The 24,811-nt window shown below is 41.6% G+C and overlaps 1 protein-coding gene across 3 annotated transcripts in view; it reads right to left on the reverse strand.

Annotated features, from left to right (window-relative positions):
* The window catches only part of JAK1 (Janus kinase 1), a 63,938-nt gene that overhangs the window by 4,189 nt on the left and 34,938 nt on the right, over positions 1-24,811 (reverse strand). For 2 of the 3 annotated variants that reach the window (XM_082484302.1, XM_082484303.1), the window contains 17 exons: positions 18,610-18,763; positions 16,030-16,193; positions 15,119-15,461; positions 13,461-13,634; positions 12,511-12,668; positions 11,669-11,792; positions 9,950-10,139; positions 7,819-7,925; positions 6,395-6,541; positions 5,491-5,578; positions 4,829-4,956; positions 4,167-4,302; positions 3,574-3,725; positions 2,287-2,437; positions 1,411-1,505; positions 1,038-1,230; positions 283-407 (listed from right to left, as the gene is read on the reverse strand). In XM_082484302.1, the coding sequence (XP_082340428.1) occupies positions 283-407; positions 1,038-1,230; positions 1,411-1,505; positions 2,287-2,437; positions 3,574-3,725; positions 4,167-4,302; positions 4,829-4,956; positions 5,491-5,578; positions 6,395-6,541; positions 7,819-7,925; positions 9,950-10,139; positions 11,669-11,792; positions 12,511-12,668; positions 13,461-13,634; positions 15,119-15,461; positions 16,030-16,193; positions 18,610-18,763 (2,629 nt within the window). The remainder of the gene's footprint in view (positions 1-282; positions 408-1,037; positions 1,231-1,410; positions 1,506-2,286; positions 2,438-3,573; positions 3,726-4,166; positions 4,303-4,828; positions 4,957-5,490; positions 5,579-6,394; positions 6,542-7,818; positions 7,926-9,949; positions 10,140-11,668; positions 11,793-12,510; positions 12,669-13,460; positions 13,635-15,118; positions 15,462-16,029; positions 16,194-18,609; positions 18,764-24,811) is intronic. The other variant, XM_082484304.1, reaches the window with a different exon arrangement.

Raw genomic sequence — 24,811 nt, forward strand, 5'->3', positions numbered from 1 at the left:
TTTCTAAATGCTGCTCTCCCTCCTAATACTTCACATTCTGCAGTAGGAACAACTTCTTATCGTAAACTTTTATGCAAGGGAACCTGCTAATTATTCCCTTGCTGATCTTTGCACCAGTAGCACCTGAAGCACGGGAGAGACTGCTTTAGGATTCAGGTCCCTGGGGACAAAGCAAGGAGAATAGTTCTGTTCATCAAGCAAGCCTCTCTTCCCCCCCAGTTAAATGAAGTATTAAGCTAATCAAACAGAAGAGTTGCAGGAAGGCTCAGGTGCCAGGCTCACCTTGCAGATCTGAACCGCGTATCTGAGAAGTTGTTTGAGATTGATTTTGTTCTTGTTCCGCGGGAGATACTCCTTTAGGCTCCCAGAAGGAAGGAATTCCATTATGAGTTTAATCCCACTTCCTCCTAAAAACAGAGCGTGTGTTTAATTTGTAGACACGTGACCCTTCTCATGTCATCAACACCAATCATTTTCCCACAAGCCCCCAGCACCAGTAGCATTTGTAACGAAATTGTGTGGCCACTGCCGGACTGTGGTCTACCCCATTAGCAGTCACTGAACCAATCCAGAGGAGAACCTATTCCAGGCAGCAGTTACTGAACTTAATGGTCTTAAAGATTTTAAATACTGGCTTAGAACAATCACTGTTGCAAATGCAAAAATATAAGACAATTGAGGTTTTTTTCTATGAATAATAACATGCTTCTAATAACAACCTCTGGGTTTACGGGGCCACGACCCAGCTGCAATGGTCAGCTCCCTCCTGGAACAACCACCACCAGCCTGCCCAGGCACTCGTTTCTTTTGATGCATTTGGTGAGAACATCAACCACAGTGCTGACATCCAAGTCAGCCAAGCACAGAAATGGGCAGGAGGTGGACTTCAGAGATATATTGCTGCTTCTTCCATGAAGAAAGAGATCTAAACCCATAAAATTGACCTAAGACCATTTTGCTCTTTAAAGTGCTTCTTTTTTAAAGGAAAACCCTTATCCTTTTAGAGTGTACTTTTAATTTTCGACATGAAGATTTACCGTCTTCTGTGCAAATTCCCTTATATTTTACAATGTTTTCATGATAAAGATTCCTCAAGATTTCTATTTCCTTCTTGAGATCGGCGATGTGATTCCCTCCACTCTCTGGCTTGAGCGATTTAACTGCCACTTGCTCCCCTGTGTTGTCGCCCTCTGGGTCATATCTGCAGAGTTCAACCTTGCCAAAGTGGCCCTAATTGCAGAAGAAAAGACAGCGTTATTTAACAAAACACTAACTGTAGTGTCCCTGACGCACTATTTTAGGCATTTACGATTCACATCTTCCTGTTGTCACACAGAAAGCACACGCAGACAGCTGCGTATACACACACAGGAACACTTATCTGCGCTCTGTATCTGACATTGCTCTTACCTCTCCCAAATCACGGATTCTTTTCAGGAATCGTTTTTCAAAGAGCGTGGGATCAACCTCTGTAAAGGGTTTCTTCTCTGAGACGATATCGGGATCTGGGAGTGGAAAATAAGCCCCAGGTCAGATAGATTCCTGTAAGGACACCGTGCTCTTGACACTTCCAGGCATCCTCGCTCACTTTCAATCTGCTGCCGTTAGCATGTTTCTATCCCTACTGTCACAACTTCTCTTACTTAAATCCTGCCTACTTCTTGACAGGGAATTCCTTCCTCTGTACATGCCAGTCTATCACTTGCCGATCTTCCTCCCTCACTTTGTGGGCTGCTCGCTGGGTCTTCTTCCAGACTCTGATTCAGTTTTCTCTCGGTATACTTCCCACCCCGCAGTAGTCACTCAGCTTCTATTATTTATTACTAGGTATGGGACAGCAAGTTTTGCCCTTGACCGATTGTCTCTTAGTTGTCTGCAGTAATTTGCTAGTTAGTTAGTCTGTTAGCTAGTTAGTTTGTCTGTTAGTTGCTCTGCAGATAAGATGAACCAGGAACCAGAGTTATCTGCGTTAATGTGCTGATTTGGTCAAGAGAGTCCCGTGGAAATCTCATGGAGCCTAAAATTGTCTTGAAACTAACTTAAGCTGTTGTATAAAACACGGACCATCGAATGAAATGGCAGTAACACCAACACAGCTCAATCCACACATTCTGTATGAATAAAACGCTCACAGCCTGTTTGCACTCCTCTATAAAAAGGGACAGGGCATGCTGCTGTCTGTACAACAGTACACACACAAGAATGCTGCTGGAAGGTGTCCAACTTCGCCAAATAAACCAGCCTTCCTCATCCCTCCCTCCAGCTGAGAGCAAAACCAGGCCTTACTTTGTTCCTCCAGTTTGTTGATGTCTCTCATGATTGCTCTGAAGAAGGGTCTCTGATGGGGGTCGTAGTTCATGCACTGTTTCATCAGGTCAGCTAGTTCCTTGCACGACGGTGTCGCCAACACAAAATGCCCCTCGTAGAACCTCTCCTTCTGTAAGGTGCAAATGGAAACTCCTGCATGAATTCAGCTTTTAACTTAATAAACTCATGCTCTACATCAGAAGATGGGACCATTAGATCCTTAACCCATCATGAACTTTTTCTTAACTTTGCCAAGGAAATCATCCGTTTCAGCAGTAACTCTAAATCATCTCCTGCCCATAGAGAAGTACTATTGTCCTGAATCTGGTGTAGTTTGGAGCAACACATGAAGTTTCTAAAACGTGCTAAAGATTTCACCTGTAAGAGGTTATTCTGCCAGGTGCCAGGCTCGCCGTGTTACTTATGCACCGGGACAGAGGGCCGAGTGGAAGTTCTTGCCAAGGAACCGAGGCAATACTGGCTGCTCTTCGCAACCCCGGAGAAGGTACCAGCCTCGGGGCAGATGGGATGGGGGTGGGCTTGTGCATTTTCTAAGCTCTGCAGAACTACCCCGGCTGTCTGCCACATGCAGGAAGCGCACTGTAGCCAGGGCAGCAAGTTCCTTTCGGCTACCTCCTGTTAGAACAACTCGGGCAGTGACTCAAGTACTCAGTCATTTCCTTCAGCCCAGCAGCAGCTGCCTCGCTCCATCGCCTTCCCAACACAGCAAAACTTCAAGAGAGAAAAAAGCACGTTTGGAACATATGCTGAGGGACTCTGGCAGTGATGAACAGAAACTGCCGGCAGCGAGGCAGAACAAGATTTATTTAATTTGTTTTTAGATTTCAGAGCGAGCAATAACGGTGTCCCACAAGAGACTAGTTCTGAACCAATGCCCCAAAGAAACAAGCAAGAACAGAAGAGCCTTGCTGCTTTTAAGCAGAACCTCGGTCAGTTTGTAACTGGGCAAAGGGGTTAGAAAAGCACAGCCTTGAGAGCAGCAGAAGTTCTGTTTAATTGTTACTATGCTGAGTTTTGAAAACCAGAAAGTCAAGTTGAAGCAGTAATATAATAATAATAAACAGCAGTTTTTGTAGTAAGGACAAGAATTCCTGCTGCAACCTGTAGCAATTTAGATGGATCAGCCCTTTATCAGGTCCATCTGAGTCGGTAAGTTAAAAGCAGCTCAAATTGGGTATGGAAACTGAAGCGCCGAGGAGGATGTATCTGAGATGTCAAGGTAAAGTTTATGTAGCGGAGTTTTACCTCTGCCAATGTCTTGTCTTTCAGTGGTATTTCTCCATTATAGCAGATTTCCCACAGCGTTGTACCGAAACTCCACTTATCTGCTGCAACGCTTAAATTTTTGGAGTCTTCAACACATTCGGGTGCAATCCAGGGGATTCGCTCAACGCATTCTTAGATAAAACACAGAATCAAAGCATTTTGGAGTTAATATCAAAGGACTAAAAATCCCCCCTTCTAACTGAATTATTATTGTTTAACAGCTGCTTAACTAAAATAAAATAAAGCTGCAGTATTTGTCTAGTTTCAGGGAAATCTTGATTCTCAAATCCCTGTTCTCAGAAGGAGAAGGCTTTTACAAGCTTGTGCCTTGAGCCACGCAGAAGCTAAGACTCCTTCTATATTATGTCGCTAGACCTAACACAACTTTTTAAGAGGAATGAATACAAAAAGCACCCACCGTCAGTACCACTCTCTTTACTTCCATGTAGTTTTCAGACTCATAGAAGCTGATCACTTCTATTCTAGAGCCAGTTCTAGCTGGGATAAATGATATGCCTTCCTTACCCCTTCCCCACCACACTGAAGAGAGAAATCCGATTCCCGTGCCATACCTTGTCTGGACAGCACAGTTATGGGTATTCCGGGGTCACTCAGCTTTATGAAAGGACCATATTCCGTGTCAATTCCCTCTCTTGCCAGGAGGATGTTTTTAGTACACACATTTCCATGTACCAAATCCTTATCCTCCTACAGTAAGGGAGGAAAAGAGCAGTGAGTGTAGTGAGCTAGCAATGCTCTATAAGTGCTCTAATATACCTACAGCATAGGGGATCACTAAAATACTCCAAGCTGAAATCCAAAAATACAGCTTGGAAGAGATTATGCTACAGAAAAACAGGGAAAGGAGAAGGAGGGAAACGTACTAGTCATACTTCAAGTATCTGTATTTGTAGAGCTGATGCATTTTGGAAAAAAGACCAACGTTACGTTCCTTGTTCACTGAGAGCATATGTGCAAGAAAGGGGCAGCTGTGGCAGCTTCCCCAGGCACATAATGGAAGTGGTGGCAAACGCAAGCACGCAGCCTAAGAGCTCATCACCTTCTCTGAGAGTCTTTCTCCTTATTTAAAGCAACATAATGAATACAAAAAGAGTACCGCTGTACCACCCACTACCTGAGAAAGGAAATTCATTAGTTACTGATGCACAGGAAATCTCTGTAGCGTTAGGCTGCAGCAGCTATAGGCAATGCTTTTCTCAAGATGCCTTCTTACCAAGTAGCTTAGTGCACTTGCAAGTTGCTTGGCAACTTTGAATTTCCAAGGAGTTGTCAGAACTTCACTCTTCCGATGCATGAACAGATCCAGAGGCCCAAATTCAACAAACTCTTCAACCATGATATCTACAAAGTCAGGCGCATAAAGTCAGTACTGTAATAACCAGTGCCTGGAGTAATCTAATAGGTGTGCTACCATCTTCCCCGCCCCAGGCAAGCTGGTTATAATACGTCTTAACATCACCTTCCTCAGAGTTTAGTCCAGTGCTCAGAGTGCAAATTGAAAGGCTGAGAAGAGTAGCTTTATGTAATAAATGAACAGTAAGCCTGGAACAACGCATTTCAAAGATTCCCAGGGAAATAACCTCTGCCCAAAGGCCGGTTTGTATTGACGCTGCCGCAATCACCCTGGCACTCCGACCTCAAGGAATCATCCTGTAAGGCACTTACTCAAAGACAGCACTGGAAGGGAAAAGGTGTTAGTAGAAAGGACCGCTGTCTTGCTGTTCCAATTCCACTTCTGTCTGCACTCCAAAATCCAAGAGGCAGCAGCTGCTAACCCCGTCTCCCCCCGCGCTAGCACTGAACTGAATGCCTGCCCTGTCCCTCCCAAGCCTGCCACTTCAGCGTGCTGCCTAGAGAGATGTTCACCAAACTCACTTTCTACATCACGGACGCAGACTCCATGGAGGAGGACAATGTGCTTGTGAGACACCTGCCTCATCATGCTTGCCGTTTCAAAGAACGCCTGTTAGAAAGTGAAGAAGAAAAGTCATTAAACTGCCAGTCATTGTGGCAGTCATCCAAGTGTTTAACAAATACAGAGCATCAAGTAACAAAAACATTTGCAAAAGATCACTACGTTTTCCAGTAACATAAAGGGTCAACAATGGTACAGATGCGCCATCCCACTGTAGTAACAGGGCAGTGAAGGGCTGTCAGCAATGGGTTGTTGTTCACTAGGTCCTGTAAGCAACCATGCGCTCCCCTGCACTCTCGCAGACACGCATACACCAGGTCGTAGCATCCCCCCTGTGACACATTCGCCTCTCTTACTAGATGATTAAGCAAAAGGCCAATCAAGCAGCTTGCCCATGGCCATGTCAATGACCAAACTGGTGACAGACTCACGGCTCAATGCACAAGGCAGAGGACATTTCTGGTAGGCAGCGGGACTGATCACTGATCTCCACGGCTCTCAACAGACACAGCTGCCCGGTGGCGGGTGTGGGTATGACGGTGTATGCCACACCACAGCAAGGCCTGGGTCCGTTTTCTTTGCACTCACGGTCTGTGTGCGCGCAGGCTGGAACTGAGCACTGGCATGCTCCAGCCAGATCTGATGGACCCAACACTGCTGCCTGTCTGATGAAATCGGGCTACTGAGTATCTCAAAAATGCCGGTCAATGACGGATTTGACTGCCTAAAATAGTGAGATATACCTTCAGCGTTTTCCCATTCCCTTACTATAGGGACAACCTTTTTTTTTTTAAAGGCTTTCGATAGTTAACCATGTACAATACAGTACTTGCAGTACAACAGACAAAAAGGAAGAAAACTTGCCAAAGAAATGTCTCTGTGGCTGGGGTCCAAGACTTTGAGGAGGACTTTAATCTCTTTTTCATTTTGATATCCTTCATTCTCATCATCTTTGTAGTTGAGAATCCCTGAGTAAATCTGTGTTCTCGTCCCTCTTCCAAGGTGTTCGCCCTAAGACACAACACACCATTTATTTTTCAAACCAGGACATGAAGCAAACAAGTGTAAACTTAGACAAATACTCAAATCTGCACTCTATTCTGCCTCTCCAGGTAGAGAGTTATCTACTCTACTAGAGACTTAACCCTCCACTTGATTTAGCTACACACAGACTTAAAGTTATTACAGTGAAAAACCAATGACAGCTTGATATTCTCTCCTTTAGTGGTCTCTCTGAGCATATTCATGACTGTAAACTCATTTGATATTAAAGAGCTATTACACCTCCGTTAACACCTAACAGGTTCAGTGTGATTTAACATTGTTAGACTAAACACCAAATGAATAAATAACAACTGGCATCTTATTTACAATAAGCTGCTATTGAGGCAATCTTTAATGTGTTTCCAAAAGTCAGAGGAAGTAATATTTCAAAGGAACACTTTGTTTGGGAAAGCAATTTCCTCCTAAATAACAGAGTATTCCGCCATGGGATATTTTTGCAGGAAGCCTGCATGCTGACTGTAAATATACCAATCAAGAAACAATTAACATAATCTGTATCTGTCCTCCCTGGTCAGTGATGAAATTTAAAAAAAAAAACAAAAAAACAACCAAACAAACCCAAAACATTTTATTTAACTGAAGAAGCTAACTGCATGATTTAAGAACTCAGGTCTTTTAAAGACATTAAATATGATTTGTGCGTTCAAGCCATTGTGTGTTTTTTGAAGTTTATTCAGGTCACCTGCATCACTAACTGCAAACAACTGTCAGAAAATCTGGGTGCTAAATCAGTTTGAAACACAAAATTTTGAATCCTAAGACTCTTCAGAGCTTTTAAATACTTTGCCCCTTTTTTTTTTTTTACTATAGGATATTATCTTAAACCTCAAGTTGCCTGCTTCTCTGCTATGTCAGGCTTTAAAAGATACAGCCACATTTAGCAACAAACCCACTCGGAAAATCAGCTCTTAAGACTTTCATGATTTTTTACAAATGACCTTAGCCACACCTCTTTCCACAGACATTAGAGAATTACTCAAATATCAATTTGATTTCTAGTGAAAGGCATTACTTTGAAGCTTCTCTTTCCACACAAGGACATATAAACATTTAGATTCTGCAATAAGAGGCTTTAATACAAATAAAGATTCAAATGAAGTTTTGCTGAAGAGAAACGGGAGTGGAATAACCAGCCAGAATGGGGTGATTTTATATTACTTAACTGGGTACGGTGGGCCGTCGCACTTTCATTAGAAGAGAGAAACAGTTTAGCAGCTGCCTACCTGCATGATTTCTTCCTTGAGGATTCGATGGAAACTCAGCTGCCCCAGGTGATAAACGGGCTGCCATTCCTGCGCCTTCTTGGTTGCAACCAGCAAGTTGGAGATTTCTGGAAGGCAGGGAGAGAAAATAGTCTTTAAAGCTTTGCAAAGATAATGGCATTCAGCCCTCTCGGTCAATAACATTATTGTATATGCTCACTGCAAGGTAAATCCCCAAATGAATGAGGAGGAGGGAGAAAAGAAGAAACTTTGATTTCACTTCTGCTCAGGTAAATTCTATTCTGTCACTCAACAGAGAATTTACTGAAGCAGAGCTACATGTTTTGTATTATATAAACAATGTTAACATTAGCCATGTTGGGGCTGATATTAAGAAACTGATAGTGTTCACTGCACAGAAAAATACCCGAGACAGAGAGGAAACACCTCTGCTGTGCACCAAGTTGAAAAACACACGCTCCCTCCTGCCAACAGGTACGTCTCCTTTCCAGTGTGCAGATGGGTAAGGGGTAGCTGGAGTCTCATTTCCTCTCTTTACCTCCCTGAAAATGTCTCACACTCTGGGGAACGCTAACAGTCTGTTTCCAGAGCACTGGAATTAAATTGGGGAATGGGAAAAGAACAGAAGGAAAAGACTCAAAAGCCCCGTGCTTCCTCCACCCTGCTGCATCTAACCTGCCTGACCAGAAGAAGTCTTGCATGTGAATTTTGTCTTCCTGTGTTTGACAGCAGGCGTTATTTATTACGCTATGCTGGTTTTAGATGTCTGTGTGCATCTGGCCTTCTCATTACTGTGAGCAGAACGTCTGCGTTGGAGCTAAACCGTGATCTAGCACTCTGAAAACAATCAGTAATGAACCATACACTGGAAAAACTGCTTCATTTCTGTGTCTCCTAAACTCCTTTGTGAATAACCAATTAAATAGATTTAAAAAGAAGAAAGAAAAAAAAAAAAACAACAAAAAACCACACAACAAGGAAGAGACAGAACAGGGAACGGCACAGATAATGCCCTGGATCCCACTGTAACTAACGCCAATGAGAAGCTGAAGTGGGCAGTCAACTCCTTGACCCATTTTATTTTATTCCAGATACAGCTCTCAAAATGTAATCATAATGTCCAAAATGTATAATCTGTCCACGCTCCAGACAATTACCAATGTTCTTCAAAGCTCTGATAAGCACAGCGTCTATCTACAGAGTACTCTCCTGTAAAACTGTCAGAACAAGCAGGTAATTAATGTAGCTCAGTTATTCCCCTTATTCTAACAGGAAACCGTTATCTGATCAACACAATCACGCCACTGTGTTTCCTCTTTCATACAAAATTCAGCTGCAAGACACTTGTAGTTTATAGCACACAATTTTAGTAAGTGTTAGCATTAACAGTTTTAACAAATGCACGATTGTCCCAGCCCTCTAAAATCTGACCTCACAGATGGCTTTACTGACTGCAAGGCTGTTCTGCTTGCTAACAGTTGCGGATCAAACCTTCCCTGCTGCTCCGCAAAGATCAATAGAGTAAACAACAGCTCATGATGAGAGCAAACAAGCTTCAAACCAAAGCCTGCCACACAACCACTGCAGGCTGCAACCCCCCCTTGCTCGAGGAACGCAACGTGATGCATGGCGGCACTGCCGGGCATACGTGACTCGGTGGAGCAAAGGAAGAACCTTATATAGTCCCCGCTTCGCCGCAGCATTTCAGCCCATGACTCTGAGTCAGCTGTGACATTTTCATTTTAAACAAATCTGGAGTTCCACCTCTGCCGTCAATACTGCGGGGCCAGCTGTTTAGGTGCAAAAAGGGAAACCAGAACTTTTCTCGCTGTCATTCGAAAAGTTCTCACAAACAAGGCTCATGAGAAGCACCAGCCCCTGAGCATCCTGTGCTGAGCTTGTAACATCGAAAGGAAACCCCTAAAACCTTCTTCGCAGTGCTTGCTTTTGCTTTTTGGTAAGACTCCTCCTCCACAGAGAAGGAGAAAACTTTACATATAATTTTTTAAGTGACAAAAGGGCTTCACACAAGAATACAGAACAAACCAAAGACGCTAAGAATGCCTCCTATTTCTGCAGTTTATTTCCTTTCAACAACAAAGTTCGTTGCCTCTTTTAAAGGACAGGCTACCTCTTGGTTTTGGTTGGCAGCACCTCTTCAGCGTAAAGCTTATGTTGTCTGTCCGAAGTATTTGTCCTTTCAGGTGATCCATCAGCTCTTTTAAGGATGAGAAAGACTTGTTTGAACCGTGTAGGAAGTACCCGCCTTTCTTCACCTCAATCTGGAAGTTCTTGTACTGGATGGAATTATTTATCATCTGCTATTAGGGGGGAGAAGGGAAAAAGCAAAGAAGCAAAATATAATCATTAAAGTGAAAGAATGTTTTAAAGTCGTAAAAGCTCCCCAAAAGCCTTTTAAGTCACATGTAGGACCAGTTAATCACTTGCTCCTAAGCAGGGTCCTCTAATCAAACTCCAAAGCAGTAGGAAAAGGCCTGAATATTCCTATAACCTTCAGTCCCAGGAAGGCTCGTAACAACAGAGCGGAAGAAGAGCAATATGAAGATGCAATCATCTAACAAGCCCAATTATGGCTTCTGTGTTTTGCAGAGCCTGAGAATATGCAGGAACCCTGACTCTTCAGAAGGAATTTTCTCTTCACTTGGTTGAGAACTGCAGAATCTGGACCACGGTTTCAAAATCTCAACTTAAAAATAGCAAAACTCCCTTTCACAACCCAGACTGTCCAGCAAGTGAAACAAGATTTCAGGCTGTTGTTCAAAGCTTCCAGTTTCATTCAAACGTACTGAGGCAGAAGGACTGAACTTTTGTACTTGCCTGTCTCAAGCCCATGCCCTTTCAAGTTCTACCCTCTACTCCTGCTTCCTCACCTCTACTGTACTGCAGCTTCGCATCACCTCCCTCCTTCCTCTCTAAGCCTCACAACGAGGTTGAATGAATTCCAAGACAAAATTACTTTTTTGTTTCAGTGCCTCAGTTGCTCTGTCTGTTAGAAGACAGTGTTGATGATACAGGGTTTTTTTGCAACCAAATATACACTGCTGAGGTGACTACTATTTCCAAGAGGTTTTTCCCATTGTTTTATTGTTTCTTGTTTCAAATGGCCCTTCTTGACCTCAACATTGGTTCTATTAACATTTTTTTCTAAGAGAAGGAAAACAGTTTCTATGCCTTTATGCTATTATTATTCTTGTGTGAATACTTTAAGTATCTTCCCAAAACTAGCAAGTCAGCTGCAGACTTCTGACTGAGGTCAGTAAAATTCAAACTGCTGCGCAGTTGCTGCATTCTTCTTTTCTGCTTCTAACTGGTTCTCTCACCTATTCCACCTCATGAGATTTTAGTTATCACTCACCTTTCATAAAATACATTCCACCAGCTAACTGTGTATATGTCCCCTTCTGCGGTGTGCTACACACAAAGGCAACTGTCCACATGCACTGTTCTTTTACACCGTGTCAGTAGAAATACATTCATATACTTAAATCCACGTTCAAGAAACATTAGGTAAGTTGCAGTGGCAAATTCTGCATGTCATTCTCACACCATACGAGTTTTAAAAGCTTAATTTCAACCATGTTCACGCACAGTTTTATTGCTATGAATGGAAATATTCTGGATGTAATGAATCGTATTTGTAGAGATAGCACAAGGGTCTGGGGAAAACGAAGCTACGAGTACAATTAGCTACCCTCTGCTGCATCGGCTATCAAACTAAGATAAGGGCGACTGCCTTAAAGAACACAAATATATCAACATGGATTACAGGGAGCGGCCAGTCTTTTAGCTCATTATCAGATTACTGCTGGGAATGCCACACCTGACATACCTCTGAACCTTCAAAACAAGTCACTGTCATGAGAATGTGGTTAAAGTTTGTGCAGCTCCATCTTAACACATACATTCCTGCTTCGTTCCCTTCCTGTCGCAGCTTGTTGATGGCGTATTCCGTGCTGAAAGAGTCGATGTACAAATGAGGAAAAACAACAAATGAGCAGTTGCATCCAAAATCTATTATTAGTAAATACACAGGAGAGTAACTCTATATTTGGAATGAAAATGTGTAACAGCAACTTAGAAATATTTATATTATTATTAAAACATGATTTAATTGTGTGCATTACACATGCTTGCATTTAGCTGCACAGAGAAAGGGAAAAAAGATTTACTAAGCTCTTAGCGTGCTTAACGGGGAAATTCCGCAGGCACCACAGTGTGCATATAAGCTCTGTTTTCTACATATTGCACCTTCAAACATAAAAGGAAAAGCCAAAAAGTTGAGCAGAAGGGAAAATAATTGCTTTAGCTATTTAAAAAAAACAAAGGCTTTGTTCATCCATCTAAGGACTCCCATCAGTGTAGATACAGTTCAACTCTTTACCTAAAATATTCTCATCTGTTCAACTGACAATGATCTTGATAGCTATTAGTGAAGTAAGACTCAAAACACTCCTATTGTGAGGAAACACTGGTTTTATAGACAAGTAAGTTGATGCGGAGAGAAACAGAGGTATTTTTTCAATATAATCCTTAGCAAAACTAAGTTGTTCTACAACCTTTTGGTAACTAACAGCCTTCCAAATGTCAGATTTCCTCAATGGATTCACTATGCAGCAGTATTAGAGAACTAATTATTTGCGTGGAAAAATAAAAATCAAACATTTTACTAACCAAATGGGTCCATGGCATCCATTTTTTATGTTGTGCTCAATCAGTGGAGGAGCCACATCTGTGCAGAGGTAATGGTGGGCATCTGCTGTAAGTCTGAAGTATCCGTCTATCAATGATGCAAACGACAGGGCCTCATCATGTGAGGACAGTTTTAATTCCTACAACAAAACGGTATTTTAGTAAAGAATTCTTACAGTTCTGTTAAAACATTTCAGGAGTGTTTAATATCTAGAAATTTCTGGGTAGACTGGCTAAAAAATTGTCCAGAAACCTGCGACAGAAACCCATACATATTTAGGGAGCCAACACTGACCGTTCTCTATCCTCCCCACTCATTACTGGCAAGAAACTTTCACTCTACAGCATGACATGTTCTCCTGTAAACCCACGCGAGATCTGTAAGGTAAACTCTTGTGCCAACCCGTGTGAAACACCACAACTTCAGGACTGGGGCAATCATGTTGGACTTGAAGCCAAGGGCGCTCTGGCAGCTCCTTTCCAAATTCTAACAGCTGGCAGCCCACAGCAAGAAGAATCAATTCAGACACTAAAACTGGGTATCTATAAACAGACCCTCGCCTCCTTCCCTCCCAGGTGCTCTCTGCATTTGTCTCCTCTCTGCCATCTTTGCTGAGTTCCTCTTTCTTGATGCTGCTTCTGGCTAGCCAAGCTGTACAGAGGAATGCCACGGGCTGAGAAGCGTAGCAAGGAGGCCACCAGGCACTGGTGATATGCAGTAACAAGTGTAGAGAAACAACTGTGCTCACCAACTTGTTGTTCTTCTAGCTAGCACTTTTGCATCTGAACAGCGTTGAGGACAGCATATTCAACGATTATTTAAGAGTCCCATTAGAAAACATTCCTCAAGGAGGTTGTCACCAGTCGCCCAACACCCCCATGTCACTATAGCTTCCCACAGGAGGGAAACCTATCCAGGGTTTGGTTCTTACCATCCTTTTGTTATCCTGCTTGTTGATGCTAACTGTAGACTCCTTGATGACAATGTGGGTGATTTCAGGAAAATAGGAAAAATTGTTCCACAAGTCTCGGATTTTGTGTTTTTCTTCATCCTTTTTGTTTTTGCCATCAGATTTTTTCTTCTTCTCTTTCTCTGTCTGTACAGACTGCAAACATATTTTGGATGAAAGTACACCAATACAAAAAAATATTTTTTTTTTTTAGGAAAGTGTTTTTATTCTAAAACAAAAATTCATGACAAATTAATTTTCCACAGCTACTTAATTCTTGAATACTTTTCCCACTGAATTATCGATTAATTTACATGCTCAGAAGTGTATCCCTGCAATACAGATACACTATCAACAACTGTCCATGAGACAGTTTTCATGAGAATGAGAGCAAGCAGTCAATAGCTAGGCAACTTACCTAGGAATAATTTTGGTACCAGTACAGGGCTGAAAGGTTTCTACTGAAACTTCTAAATTATGTACTTGAAACAACCTCTCAGAGCTCAGCCCAAAAGCAAGAGCCACATTCTTCTCACACTGCATGCCTGAACTACCGACAGCAGATGAAATTCTGCACGCAGACCACAATGAAGCTGAGCATCTTACAGGTCAAAAATTATTGAAAATTATTAGTAACTACTTATTTTAAAAAGATAAATGTTCAGGCTGAGCAAAGCTTCCTGCTAGTCACAAAAAGGTTCTCACCGAGATGAAAGTCTTTGGTTTAGGCATTTAAATAAATATAATCTATAAATCAGCAGAAACAGGAGCCTTACAAGAAACAGGCTGCACTTCTGGCAAGCTTTTCTGCTCGAACATCAGTTCTTCCTTCTCTCCACCCCAATAATACTATCATTTAAAACAGACATTCTCCATCAGAGATAGAGATAGTTAGGTTACATCTGAATAGAGTGAAGCACAATACTTTATGTTAGAAAAGATAGCTATCAGTAGGGTTCTCATCACTGTGGGGAACTGAGGCAAGCAAACAGAGGTCTATTTGTTCAAGTATTATATGTGGAGAAAAACTGTAGAGTCTGCCATAACCTCTTCAAAACTAGAGCATATTTATGTACACAAAGTAAAGAAGAGGTTAGGCAACCTCAATTAGCAGCACCGAAACAAGGAACAACATATAAAGTATCGCTGATGTGAGAAAGCTTCGTTTTAATGTCACTGTATTTTAATTTCTTCATGAAAAGTCTAGGAGCGTGAGCAAACATGGCACCTGGGGTGCCATATACAGAAAAAGCATTAACAGACCTCGATATCAAGAGGGCCTCCACAGACATTAATCTTTCAAGACTTGTGTCTGGTCTGGCAGATATAGTACCGTCTTTAATCTTCCTGATGAACAGGTTGCCCACAGAGGTTGTGCAGTGTCCATCCTTGGAAGTTCTCAAGACCAGAATGGACAAAGCCCTGAGGAACCTGGTCTGACCTCAAAGCTAGCCCTGACCAGGGGGTTGGACTAGACACTTCCTGAGGTCCCTTCCAACCTGCATAATCCTGTAAGCCTATGAAAGAAGTCCTTTCAATAAAAAGCTTATCTGAAGCGTCTGAAGATCATGACCACTTTTTAACGGTTGTTATGCCCCCAAAAGCAACCCTCTAATACCCATTTATCAAAGGATACTTACCGTTGGCTTGAGCCGCCACTGAATTCCATTGTTTCCTGTTACGATGACTTCATATAGTTGGAGGTTCTCATTGTCTCCACAATTAAATCTATTTATCTCATTCTCAGATGAAATCAGCAAAAACGAAGTCTCAAAAATTTCTGCTCCATAATGTTTAGTCAAAGTCTCCATTGTTGATAAGTATTTAACTTTCAGATCACGTGGAGACACACTACCGTCGCAAATGGTTTTGTTGTTAAACTCTTTAAGGAAATGCTTGAAAACATTATTTATCCGAATCCTGGTTAAGAAATTCCTCTGTCTGATAGTCTTGTTCAAAGTTTCAGGAATATAAAGCTTGTAACTAGAAGGAAAAACAATGCTATGAGTTAATACTGCTGTCTCCTAAACTTTTAACTTTCTAAAATGTGCAACTGCCTTACTTTGAAAATTACAGAGAATAAGATGCAGTAAACCACTGTGGCGTAGGTACCGCAGCAGTGGTTTACAGCATTAATAGCCAACAGGAATTCAAATAATGACCTTATCTGAAAGCTTTTCAGCCAGATGGATGCAGCCCACTCAAATCAATAACACAATTTATTCTAACAGTTTTCTCATTAGGTTGCCACTTAACATCACTGCCATTTCTGAACCTACTAACCCTGAATTGACAGCAAGTCAACTGGTACCCGACACATCAGTATGCTGGGTGCACTAGCTGCATAGATTTCAAATACTCTCCAGATGAGAAAACAAATCAGGTTTTCTAATACACATGCCTATAGACAAGATTAGGAAGACCCACTTAGCAACAGTAGTGTTGGAGCTTGTAACTCCTGTACAGTCAGACCCTGGAAGGTAAAATGCTTAAAATCCCTCCTGGAAGAGAAATGCAGTAGACCCAACGGTGACAAGCCATCCCAGCTCACCTGATATCTTTGGGAAGCTCCGGAAGCTTCACGCTTTTCTTGATGGCATAGTGAGAGATTGCAAGGACAGCCATCCCTAGACATTCGTTTTCAATTTCATGAACTTCTTGATCATTTTTCGGATCACGAATTGGTGCCAGGCCTTTCACTAAGTCATACTGACCCTTAACAGGAAGCAAAAAAAGAAAGCTACCAGATTTGGTATTTGTCACAGTTTATCTATGAGCAAGCAATATGTCGCAAGATCACAGGCTGTCCTCGAGCAAGAAGAGTCACCGGAAACTGAAAGCCAGGACAGGAAGGTGTAGGAGAAGAAGGGAAGAGCTGTGCGATGGATGCAGTCTTCTCTTAGACCAGTGAAAGAGAAACACAGCAAGCACCAGTCACCCCCCCAAACCCTGCCTATTTAAGAAGAAACACCAACATTTGTGTCTGGCGGACGTCATTTAAAATGACAGTTTGTGGAACAGGTGGAATCACCAGGTGGATGTCACAGCACATCCATCCCACATACAGTTCACAGCGTTGTGGCTTTCACCAAGAACATTTGTAGACACCCAGGCAGAACACCTGCACTGCTCAGACACTTACAAACCCCCTGTCCCCTTCTTCTATACATTAGCTCACCAAAAATTCACGTGTTTTGTAATTAACTAAAGAAAGCACCACCTCAGTCCCCTTCTAGCACCATCATGATTTTTTCTTTAGTTCACAATAAATACTTTGTCTCTCTGCTTTATCTCTGCCCTTCATAGGGCAGTGTCTCTATGAACCCCATGCACTTGGTCTCTAAGCCACATCTCAAAGCCAAGACTGCAAACTCTACAGCAGCCGCCTTGCTCTGGGACAGTCTGAAAAATATTTGGTTGCCAAAGAGCAAAGGCATTTCTGTTGCCTTATACAAGCATTAGTGTTTTTCTGTTTGACTTTTTTTTTTTTAAAATGTTATTACCCAAAAGTAAAATTCTGCTTAATGCAATATTGTCTGACAAAATCCATTAGGGTCCCTACTTGTTCCACAACTGAAAAGGTGTCTTCATTCTTTTTGCTGGCACACAGAAAAAGGAAAGAAAAAAAAAAAGGACAAAACCTAATTTTGCAGCATGTTTTCAAACAGCGATTTTGCAGTTGCATGCATGCATGCACACAAGAATGTTCGTATGAAATAAAGCGTAAGTTTGATCACACAGGAAAAAAATATTTACTTATTACTTTAGAACACAAGCGGTACGATTAAAATGCACACATAGCTGTAGCTAACTTGCTATTTTATTGTGATTTCACAACAAAAACAACAAAGATTCACTGGAACAGCCTCATGCTATCTCTTTTTCTGAACAACACAACCATATTCCAAAGACTAAAAATTCTGCAGTAATTATACTCAGAATTAACAGTAAACACATTTTTCTCCAGTGCATTTAATTTTCTCATTTCACAAGCCATCAACAACTTCAATCTTCCCATTTCTGATGAAACCAGACAGCTTCTCATTTGCAAAATCATTTGGGTGTATATGAACTTTTTTGTACAAGGGCGCCAAGCTTTCTGAAATCGGGACCCTGCTTACTTGCCACGTCCAGCGTGCTGCATGTACCGCCAACAAACGGGAGGCACAACAGAAGGAAAGAAAAACTGCATGTAAGCAGGCTGTGTGACAGTGGTTTTGTCAATGTTTTAATACCACACAGTAAAAAAAGATTCACTAAAAGGACACCATACTGTCAGTTCTAATACGGCTACTGTTCACCTATAGGACAACAGATGTCAAAGTCATTACGTGCAAATGTTTCGCAAAAGAAAAGGTGATAGCGTCCAGCTTTGGAGTCCTCAGCACAAGGACATGGACCTGTTGGAGCAGGTCCAGAGGAGGCCCTGAAGATGATCTGAGGGCTGGACCCCCTCTGCTGTGAGGAGAGGCTGGGAGAGTTGGGGTTGTTCACCCTTGGGAAGAGAAGGCTCTAGGGAGACCTTATAGCAGCCTTCCAGTATCTGAAGGGGCTACAGGAAAGCTGGAGAGGGACTTCTTACAAGGAATGGCTTCAAACTGGAAGAGGGGAGATTTAGACTGGAGATCATGAAGAAATTTTTCCCTGTGAGGGCGGTGAGCCCCTGGGGCAGGTTGCCCAGAGAAGCTGTGGCTGCCCCATCCCTGGAGGTGTTCAAGGCCGGGTTGGACGGGGCTTGGAGCAACCTGGGCTGGCGGGAGGTGTCCCTGCCCAGGGCAGGGGGGTGGAACGAGATGATCTTTAAGGTCTCTTCCAACCTAAACCATTCTATGAGTCTATGATATCCAAAAATATTTACTATTAAGAGAAAGTATGCTATAAAAACACAGCCCTTTTAGGGCTGTGAGACAGACCCATTTATTTACATGTTCTGTGTATGGGTAGATTGTTCTTTATGTAGCAAATTCTCTACTCTTCACCACACAGAATTATAAAGAAAACATCTGTCAACACTAACAGGTGAGGTTATATGTACCTCATGTTTGAAAATAGGTCTTTAAAGCAGCTTCTACTGAATCAAATAGTTTTTGTGTGACTACAATGGCAGAGATACATGCAAGCAACTCCTCACCTGTGCAAAGATGTATTCTAATGAGTTTGCATCAAGTATGGGGGTTCCTTCTGGTGCCAGCTTCTTCTCGTAAGAGCTCTTTGCCTTCCGTGGCGAATGCCTCCACACTGAGGGTTCACTTTCACTAGTCCCGTGCCAGTTTGTAAAGTAGTATCTTGCAAGAAAAGAGGAATAAACTTTTAAAACTTTTGGGGAAATCCTCGATTTACATGAGATACATAATTTCAACTTTTAAAAGAAAACCAGTTACAAGTCAAAATCCATCAATCTTCTGCCCTGAGGTCGCAACTTAAGGTGGTCCACTGCTGAAACTGCATGGCTGGCCTGAGGAACTGGGGAAAAACGGCGCATTAGTCAAAGGTCTTCAGCGTTTCCACTCAACAGTATCTCACGCTTAACTCACAATGCCGTGACCAACTGCCTGTCATATCCCTGCACGCTCTACCGAAGAAGGAGGCACCGCTCAGATGACAAGTACACTTCCATCACCTCTGATATTGCTTGAGCGGTGTAAGAGAGTGTAAAGCCTCAACTATGCATTAACCATCGTCTGGCATTTGTATTCCAAGAAAAAATGGCTCAACTGAAGGGTTAACAAAACTTCAGATCTCCTCCTCCTCTACAGGCACAGGGAAGAACTTCACTATGCCTCACTCCTTAGAATTTCGGCTTCTCTTTAGTTTCGGATGGAGCAAGTGAAAAGGCACAAATTCTAACCACCTGGTTTTAAAGGGACACAGTCAATCTTGCTCAATATTACAAACAGCTTTTTCCTCATATCTGTACACAAAGCCATTTAATTAAAAGCCTGCTAAAGGAGTCGGCATCTACTGAATATTAACAAAATTTTTGACTTCAAGCTCTGTTAGCACCTTTTGATAAATCTTTGCCTAAATTATTCCAGAAACCTGTGTTGATCTGAGTTCTAGTAACATTTAAATCAAGTAAAGTTTAGTTAAATCTGGTCTGAATCAATGTGCCTTATGCAAGTTCATGCTTTGCACGTGATCATGAACTACTTACAATTAAAAGGTTACAGCAGAGCAGATTTACCCAACTACTAAGTAGGAATGATTTCTGTAAGAATATATCAATCTAATTCCAGAGGAGCATTCAGCACTAGCAAGAGCAAACAACAATGCAGAATTACTGCACTGTATAGATATATACTGCATTAATACGAAATCAGACATTTCGGATAGACAGTGACCACCGTGAGCATCGCATAATTTGTTTCAGATTATCGTGACACCTCGACAGAGAAGCTTTTAATGTCTACCTAAATACGTAATCAAAATCATAACGAATTTTTGTGACCAAAAAGAGATCAAACACCTTTACACAGGAAAAAGATAAGTTAATGTGAATGTTAACAGACACTACACATAAAAGTAGTAGTAAAGAAAAAGAGAGTGGAAAAAACCTATGGAAAATGTTGAAGCATGTGATGGGTATATCCAAGTCCTGAATTGGAAATACACGTTTTCCGTATCTAAAGAAAAAGCTGAATAGATAAACTACCTTATAATCTACAGACACCTTTTGAGATTACAAATAAGAAATCAGTTTCAATAACAAATCACTATGTTGCCCAAGCAGTTTACTTTCAAATATAACACAATAAAATTTTCAAGACACGTGTCCTGGAAGACAGCAGGAAGGCAGTAAGTCAGCTGGCAAATGCTGACGAACATTACAGTGCAGAACAACCTACATGCAAAACTCTGTGTTTTAAAATATGTGACTATATTGTTGTAACTTGTCTCTGACCGGAATGGGAGTTCATGGATTAAGACCCAGTTCTGCAGTCGTTGAGATTGGTGTGTATCAGTCTCAGTGCAGAGTCAGGGGCTCAAACAGCAAAATGAAATTAGTACTTCCAGTTCAGCACCATATGTTCAAATCACGAGTGTTATCTGTACAGTAAGTTGACCACCCAAATGAAGAATTATGTATCAAATTACCCTTAAAGAGATGAGACTTTCTGTACAGTGTTTCTGTCCATCTTTTCTTTTTGGTAAGTGTTTTTACGTCCCTAAAAATCATATGTCTATAGCATGAGGAGGAACACCAACAGACAACTATGCCAAAAACTCCTGACAAGTACTGTCAGATACTGCAGAACTCCTTTGGTTGAAGCATAAAAAGCAAAGCAAAGCAAATCCTTCTGCCTCCAGGAAATTACTTTGTTTCCGTATGCTCCTTTATAAGATGAGTGATAATTAATAACTCCAATTCTTTTGGTACTTCCTGAAAATAATCATGGGCAAGATATCATGTATTGTTTGTAATTGAGAGGAGAATTTGCTCCTTTCCCTATTAAACTGCACTGATTAAGACAACACTTATAAGTTACGAGAAAAATTAGAGCCCATTGTTTGAGGAACCATAAAATAAAGAAGGAAAGTTTCTGCCTTGAAGAGACCGATGGACTTGTGGTAAGGGGGAGACAGATCATTACTATTCCACTTTCACAAACAGGAACAGGAGCACAAGCTTTGCAATTCAGAAGTGCTGCAGACGAGCCGGAAAGGATACCGCATGCTTCTGAGCTGCAGGAGCATGACCCACCCCTCCTTCAGAGCGCTTTAGCCCCGGGCAGGCACCTGCGGCATGGGTGAGAGCCAGCGGGGGGGATCTGGGGAGTCAGCCCGAGCGGGTCACCCCCGGGAAGGAGCCGTTCTGCCCTTCACCCGTTCAGTCTGGCCAAGGAGCGGTGGAAATGCTGGAGGGGGACCTGCTGTTCTCTCTCCCCGACAGCAGCTCTGATAGTTCTTCTTGCCAGAGTTTCCAGAAACACGTGTCTTGGGTCGCTTCTCCACTCCAAGAAACACTGCTACCTCTAGCTTAAACGTGATCCAGCTACGGAACAGTTAAACTCCTCCTCCATCAGCTGGTGTGCTACTTAGTCCAGGGTATTACAAAATACTGTGGTTACTTTATGTTGTAGACATAAACTTGAGGCAAGTGAAAGAAATATAGGGCTAGTTCCAAAGTTTCTAGTGAAAAGCAAGTCCTTTTAAACTATTACCACAAATATACCAGCTGGCACAGATTTGACAGGGAGAGGAGGAGGATGGGAAGTCTGCACAATCAGAAACCAAATCTAAAGCTTTCAGCAGTGGGAGAAAAAACAAACATCTAAAAGCATTTCAAACTACTCAGTCACGTACCTTCATTTTGTATATATATCATTTCAATAGGGCATGACTAAATCAAACCTATCAATGTAATGACATTTGAGAAATAAGGTCGTCCACATAAAAATTATTTAATCTCTAAATGCTTATATACAGTCTAACACATTGCACTATTAAATAAGCCCAGGCCATTTTCGTTTTTCAAGAGGAATTCTGCCTCTTGCAGAGCTCAGAATAAACAATATTCATTTGGACAACAGTTTCACAATCCTGTATTGCTCATAATCTTTCAGTCCCCAGCCCTGCTCTCAGTTCAGATGCCCAAGCCAAGACACACAAGAGATCAGAAATGAAAGAAAGGAAAACATCACTTCACCAAAACACTACAGTACTCCTAAAGAGATGGGAATCTTTAGATTTCAGCGCTTAACTCATATAGTCTGTTCTTAAATGCGTATGAAATTATTTTAAATACATATTATTGGCCCAAAGTTTGTCAGTTTTCATGCATGAAGTACATCTGACAAAGGAGACATCCCTGCCAAACTTCAAATCCCAACTCCAAAGCTTAAAAAAATAAACCACCAGAACTTTGAAATACAGAAAGCAAGACATTTTCCAGCTTCGTTCGATAAAATGGTAGAACAGAAATATTTCCAGAAAATAAAGTTAACATAGAGTAATTTTGCCCATATATGTAAAATTTGATAGAGTTACGAACAGCCAAAAAAGATTTGTAAGAGGGAGCTGTTCCAGCGGGTTTAAAGGTGGTGGTGTTACCCATTGTGCAGATAAGATGCAGTAGGACTAAAAGAGTACCTGGAGAGCATCCACCCGAAACAGAAACATATAAACACCAAACACACCGAAAACTACTTTTTAAGAATTTAGTTAAAAACAGCATCATAATTCGAATCAGAGGATTAAATTCCCACAACTACATTTTTAAAACACCACCTTCTTCTACTGAGAAAAGCAAACCACATCAAAGAATTTCAGTATCAGGGGAAAACGCCCCAGATTCAGACTATCCCAAGAATTTTTTTTATTATCCAGTATATGGTTAATCTGACTGATCTCTTAAAGCAAGAAAGGGCACTTAGTGCTCTCTGAGAGGCCATTAGAGTCCTCAGAGCTTCCTTTAGAGAGTCACTCAATTCCATTGTTGTATGGTGTTTATCTGCCGAACTTAATCACAGCTGTTTAAATCTGAGATTAGTCAAGGTTAAATCACTAACACCACTAATAGACTGTGTTAAAGAAAAAAGGCTATAATATCCTCTTCCTCTTCTAGAAATAGGTATCAGTACTATGGTTATTTGAAAAGCATAGATATTTTTTGTTGACTGTATTTTTTTTTCTCTCTAGAGTTCATGCAACAACAATAACAATTCCAGCCTGCCACAAATGCAATTAGAAATGAAATACCTTACAGTTCAAAGATCACATTTTCAAAGCTCTGTCTTTGTATCTGCATAAGCAAAGTGCTGTTATTCTCTAATAAGTCTAGAAAATGGTTTGGATGCACAATCTGAGGTTTACATGTGCCAATTCTCTCGTTAGCATGTACAAGTGACAGTCATGTTGTCTGTCTAGAAAAAATTCAACCACCTCAAGTTTTTCCTCTGTAGCCTAAACTGACCATGTATGCGAGTATTGCATTTTAAGGTGAAGAGAGAATATTACACAGCAGCTTATTTTCTTACAGTTGTACCTTGAAGAATTGACAGAAATAATCTGTGGACCTGCTTTAGGAAGATGGGTAAAGTTTCTAGACTAATTATTCCTGGAAGCAAAATTCATTCCATATATTTTTCTCCTATATCATACACTTAAAGCTCATATTGATGCAAGAAGAAAAGCCAGAATAAAAATAATAAAAAAAAAAACAACAAAAAAAGAAGGCAGTATAACGTGAAGAATTAGATTTCTATCAAATCCCAAACAGAAGACATTCTTCCTTTAGCTAGATTATGTGCTCAACAGCTGTGAGCATTACTGCTTTCATTTTCCAGTGGACGAGGGCTGGCGTACCCATTCAGCCCCAGAAATCTCAACAGGCGACGTGCCATATTTTAAGAATGCCACCTGAAGTTCAACCTGACGGTACATGTCGGATAAAGATCCTGGGAACAATGGTTTCTGTTTTCGGATGCTTTCTCCAGTCTAGCGCATGCCACCCACACCGAGGTCACACAGATTCCTCTACAGTCCTAGTGGAGAATTTCAAAAGCGCTTGCAATAGCAATTGACAGGCTGAGAGAGTTGGGGTTGTTCAGCCTGGAGAAGAGAAGGCTCCGGGGAGACCTTATTTAGGCCTTCCAGTCCCTAAAGAGGCTCCAGGAGAGCTGGGGAGGGACTTTTTACAAGGGCATGGAGTGATAGGATGAGGGGAAATGACTTCAAACTGGAAGAGGAGAAATTTAGATATGATATCAGGAAGAAATTTTTCACTTTGAGGGTGGCAAGTCATTGGAACAGGTTGCCCCGAGAAGCTGTGGCTGCCCTATCCCTGGAGGGGTTCAAGGCCAGGTTGGACGGGGCTTGGAGCAACCTGGGCTGGGGGGAGATGTCCCTGCCCGGGGCAGGGGGTTGGAACTTGATGATCTTCAAGGTCCCTTCCAACCTAAACCATTCTATGATTCTATGTTTCTTTTTCCTTTCAAGTTAATAGTAAAACTCCCATTGACTTCAGCTGGAGTACAGTTCACTCTGAACACTTCAAAAGGAAACTGAAGCCTGCAAAATACTGATATAACAAACCAACATTTTTGAGCCATTTTTTTCAATTTAGCTTTTAGCTAGTTCAGTCACCTACAACTTTGTGGATACAGGTTCTTGTGGTTTTTTCAACTTCTGGGGTTTTTTTCAAGTTTATATAGCAAGATGAAAAAAAAAAAAAAAATCAGGAGACATTTGAAGCTTTTCCTGTTAATCTTTTATCTGCATTGTGAAAAGCAAGCTGCTTCTTTTGGTTTTGCTTTCCTGCTTCTTCAGTGAGTTCAGTAGTAAGAGTCAGAGCATCCATGTATGGCTAAGCTATCATTTTTCAGGTGTTTTGC

Source organism: Vanellus vanellus, assembly GCF_965231255.1.
Source record: "Vanellus vanellus genome assembly, chromosome: 5".
NCBI lineage: Eukaryota > Metazoa > Chordata > Aves > Charadriiformes > Charadriidae > Vanellus > Vanellus vanellus.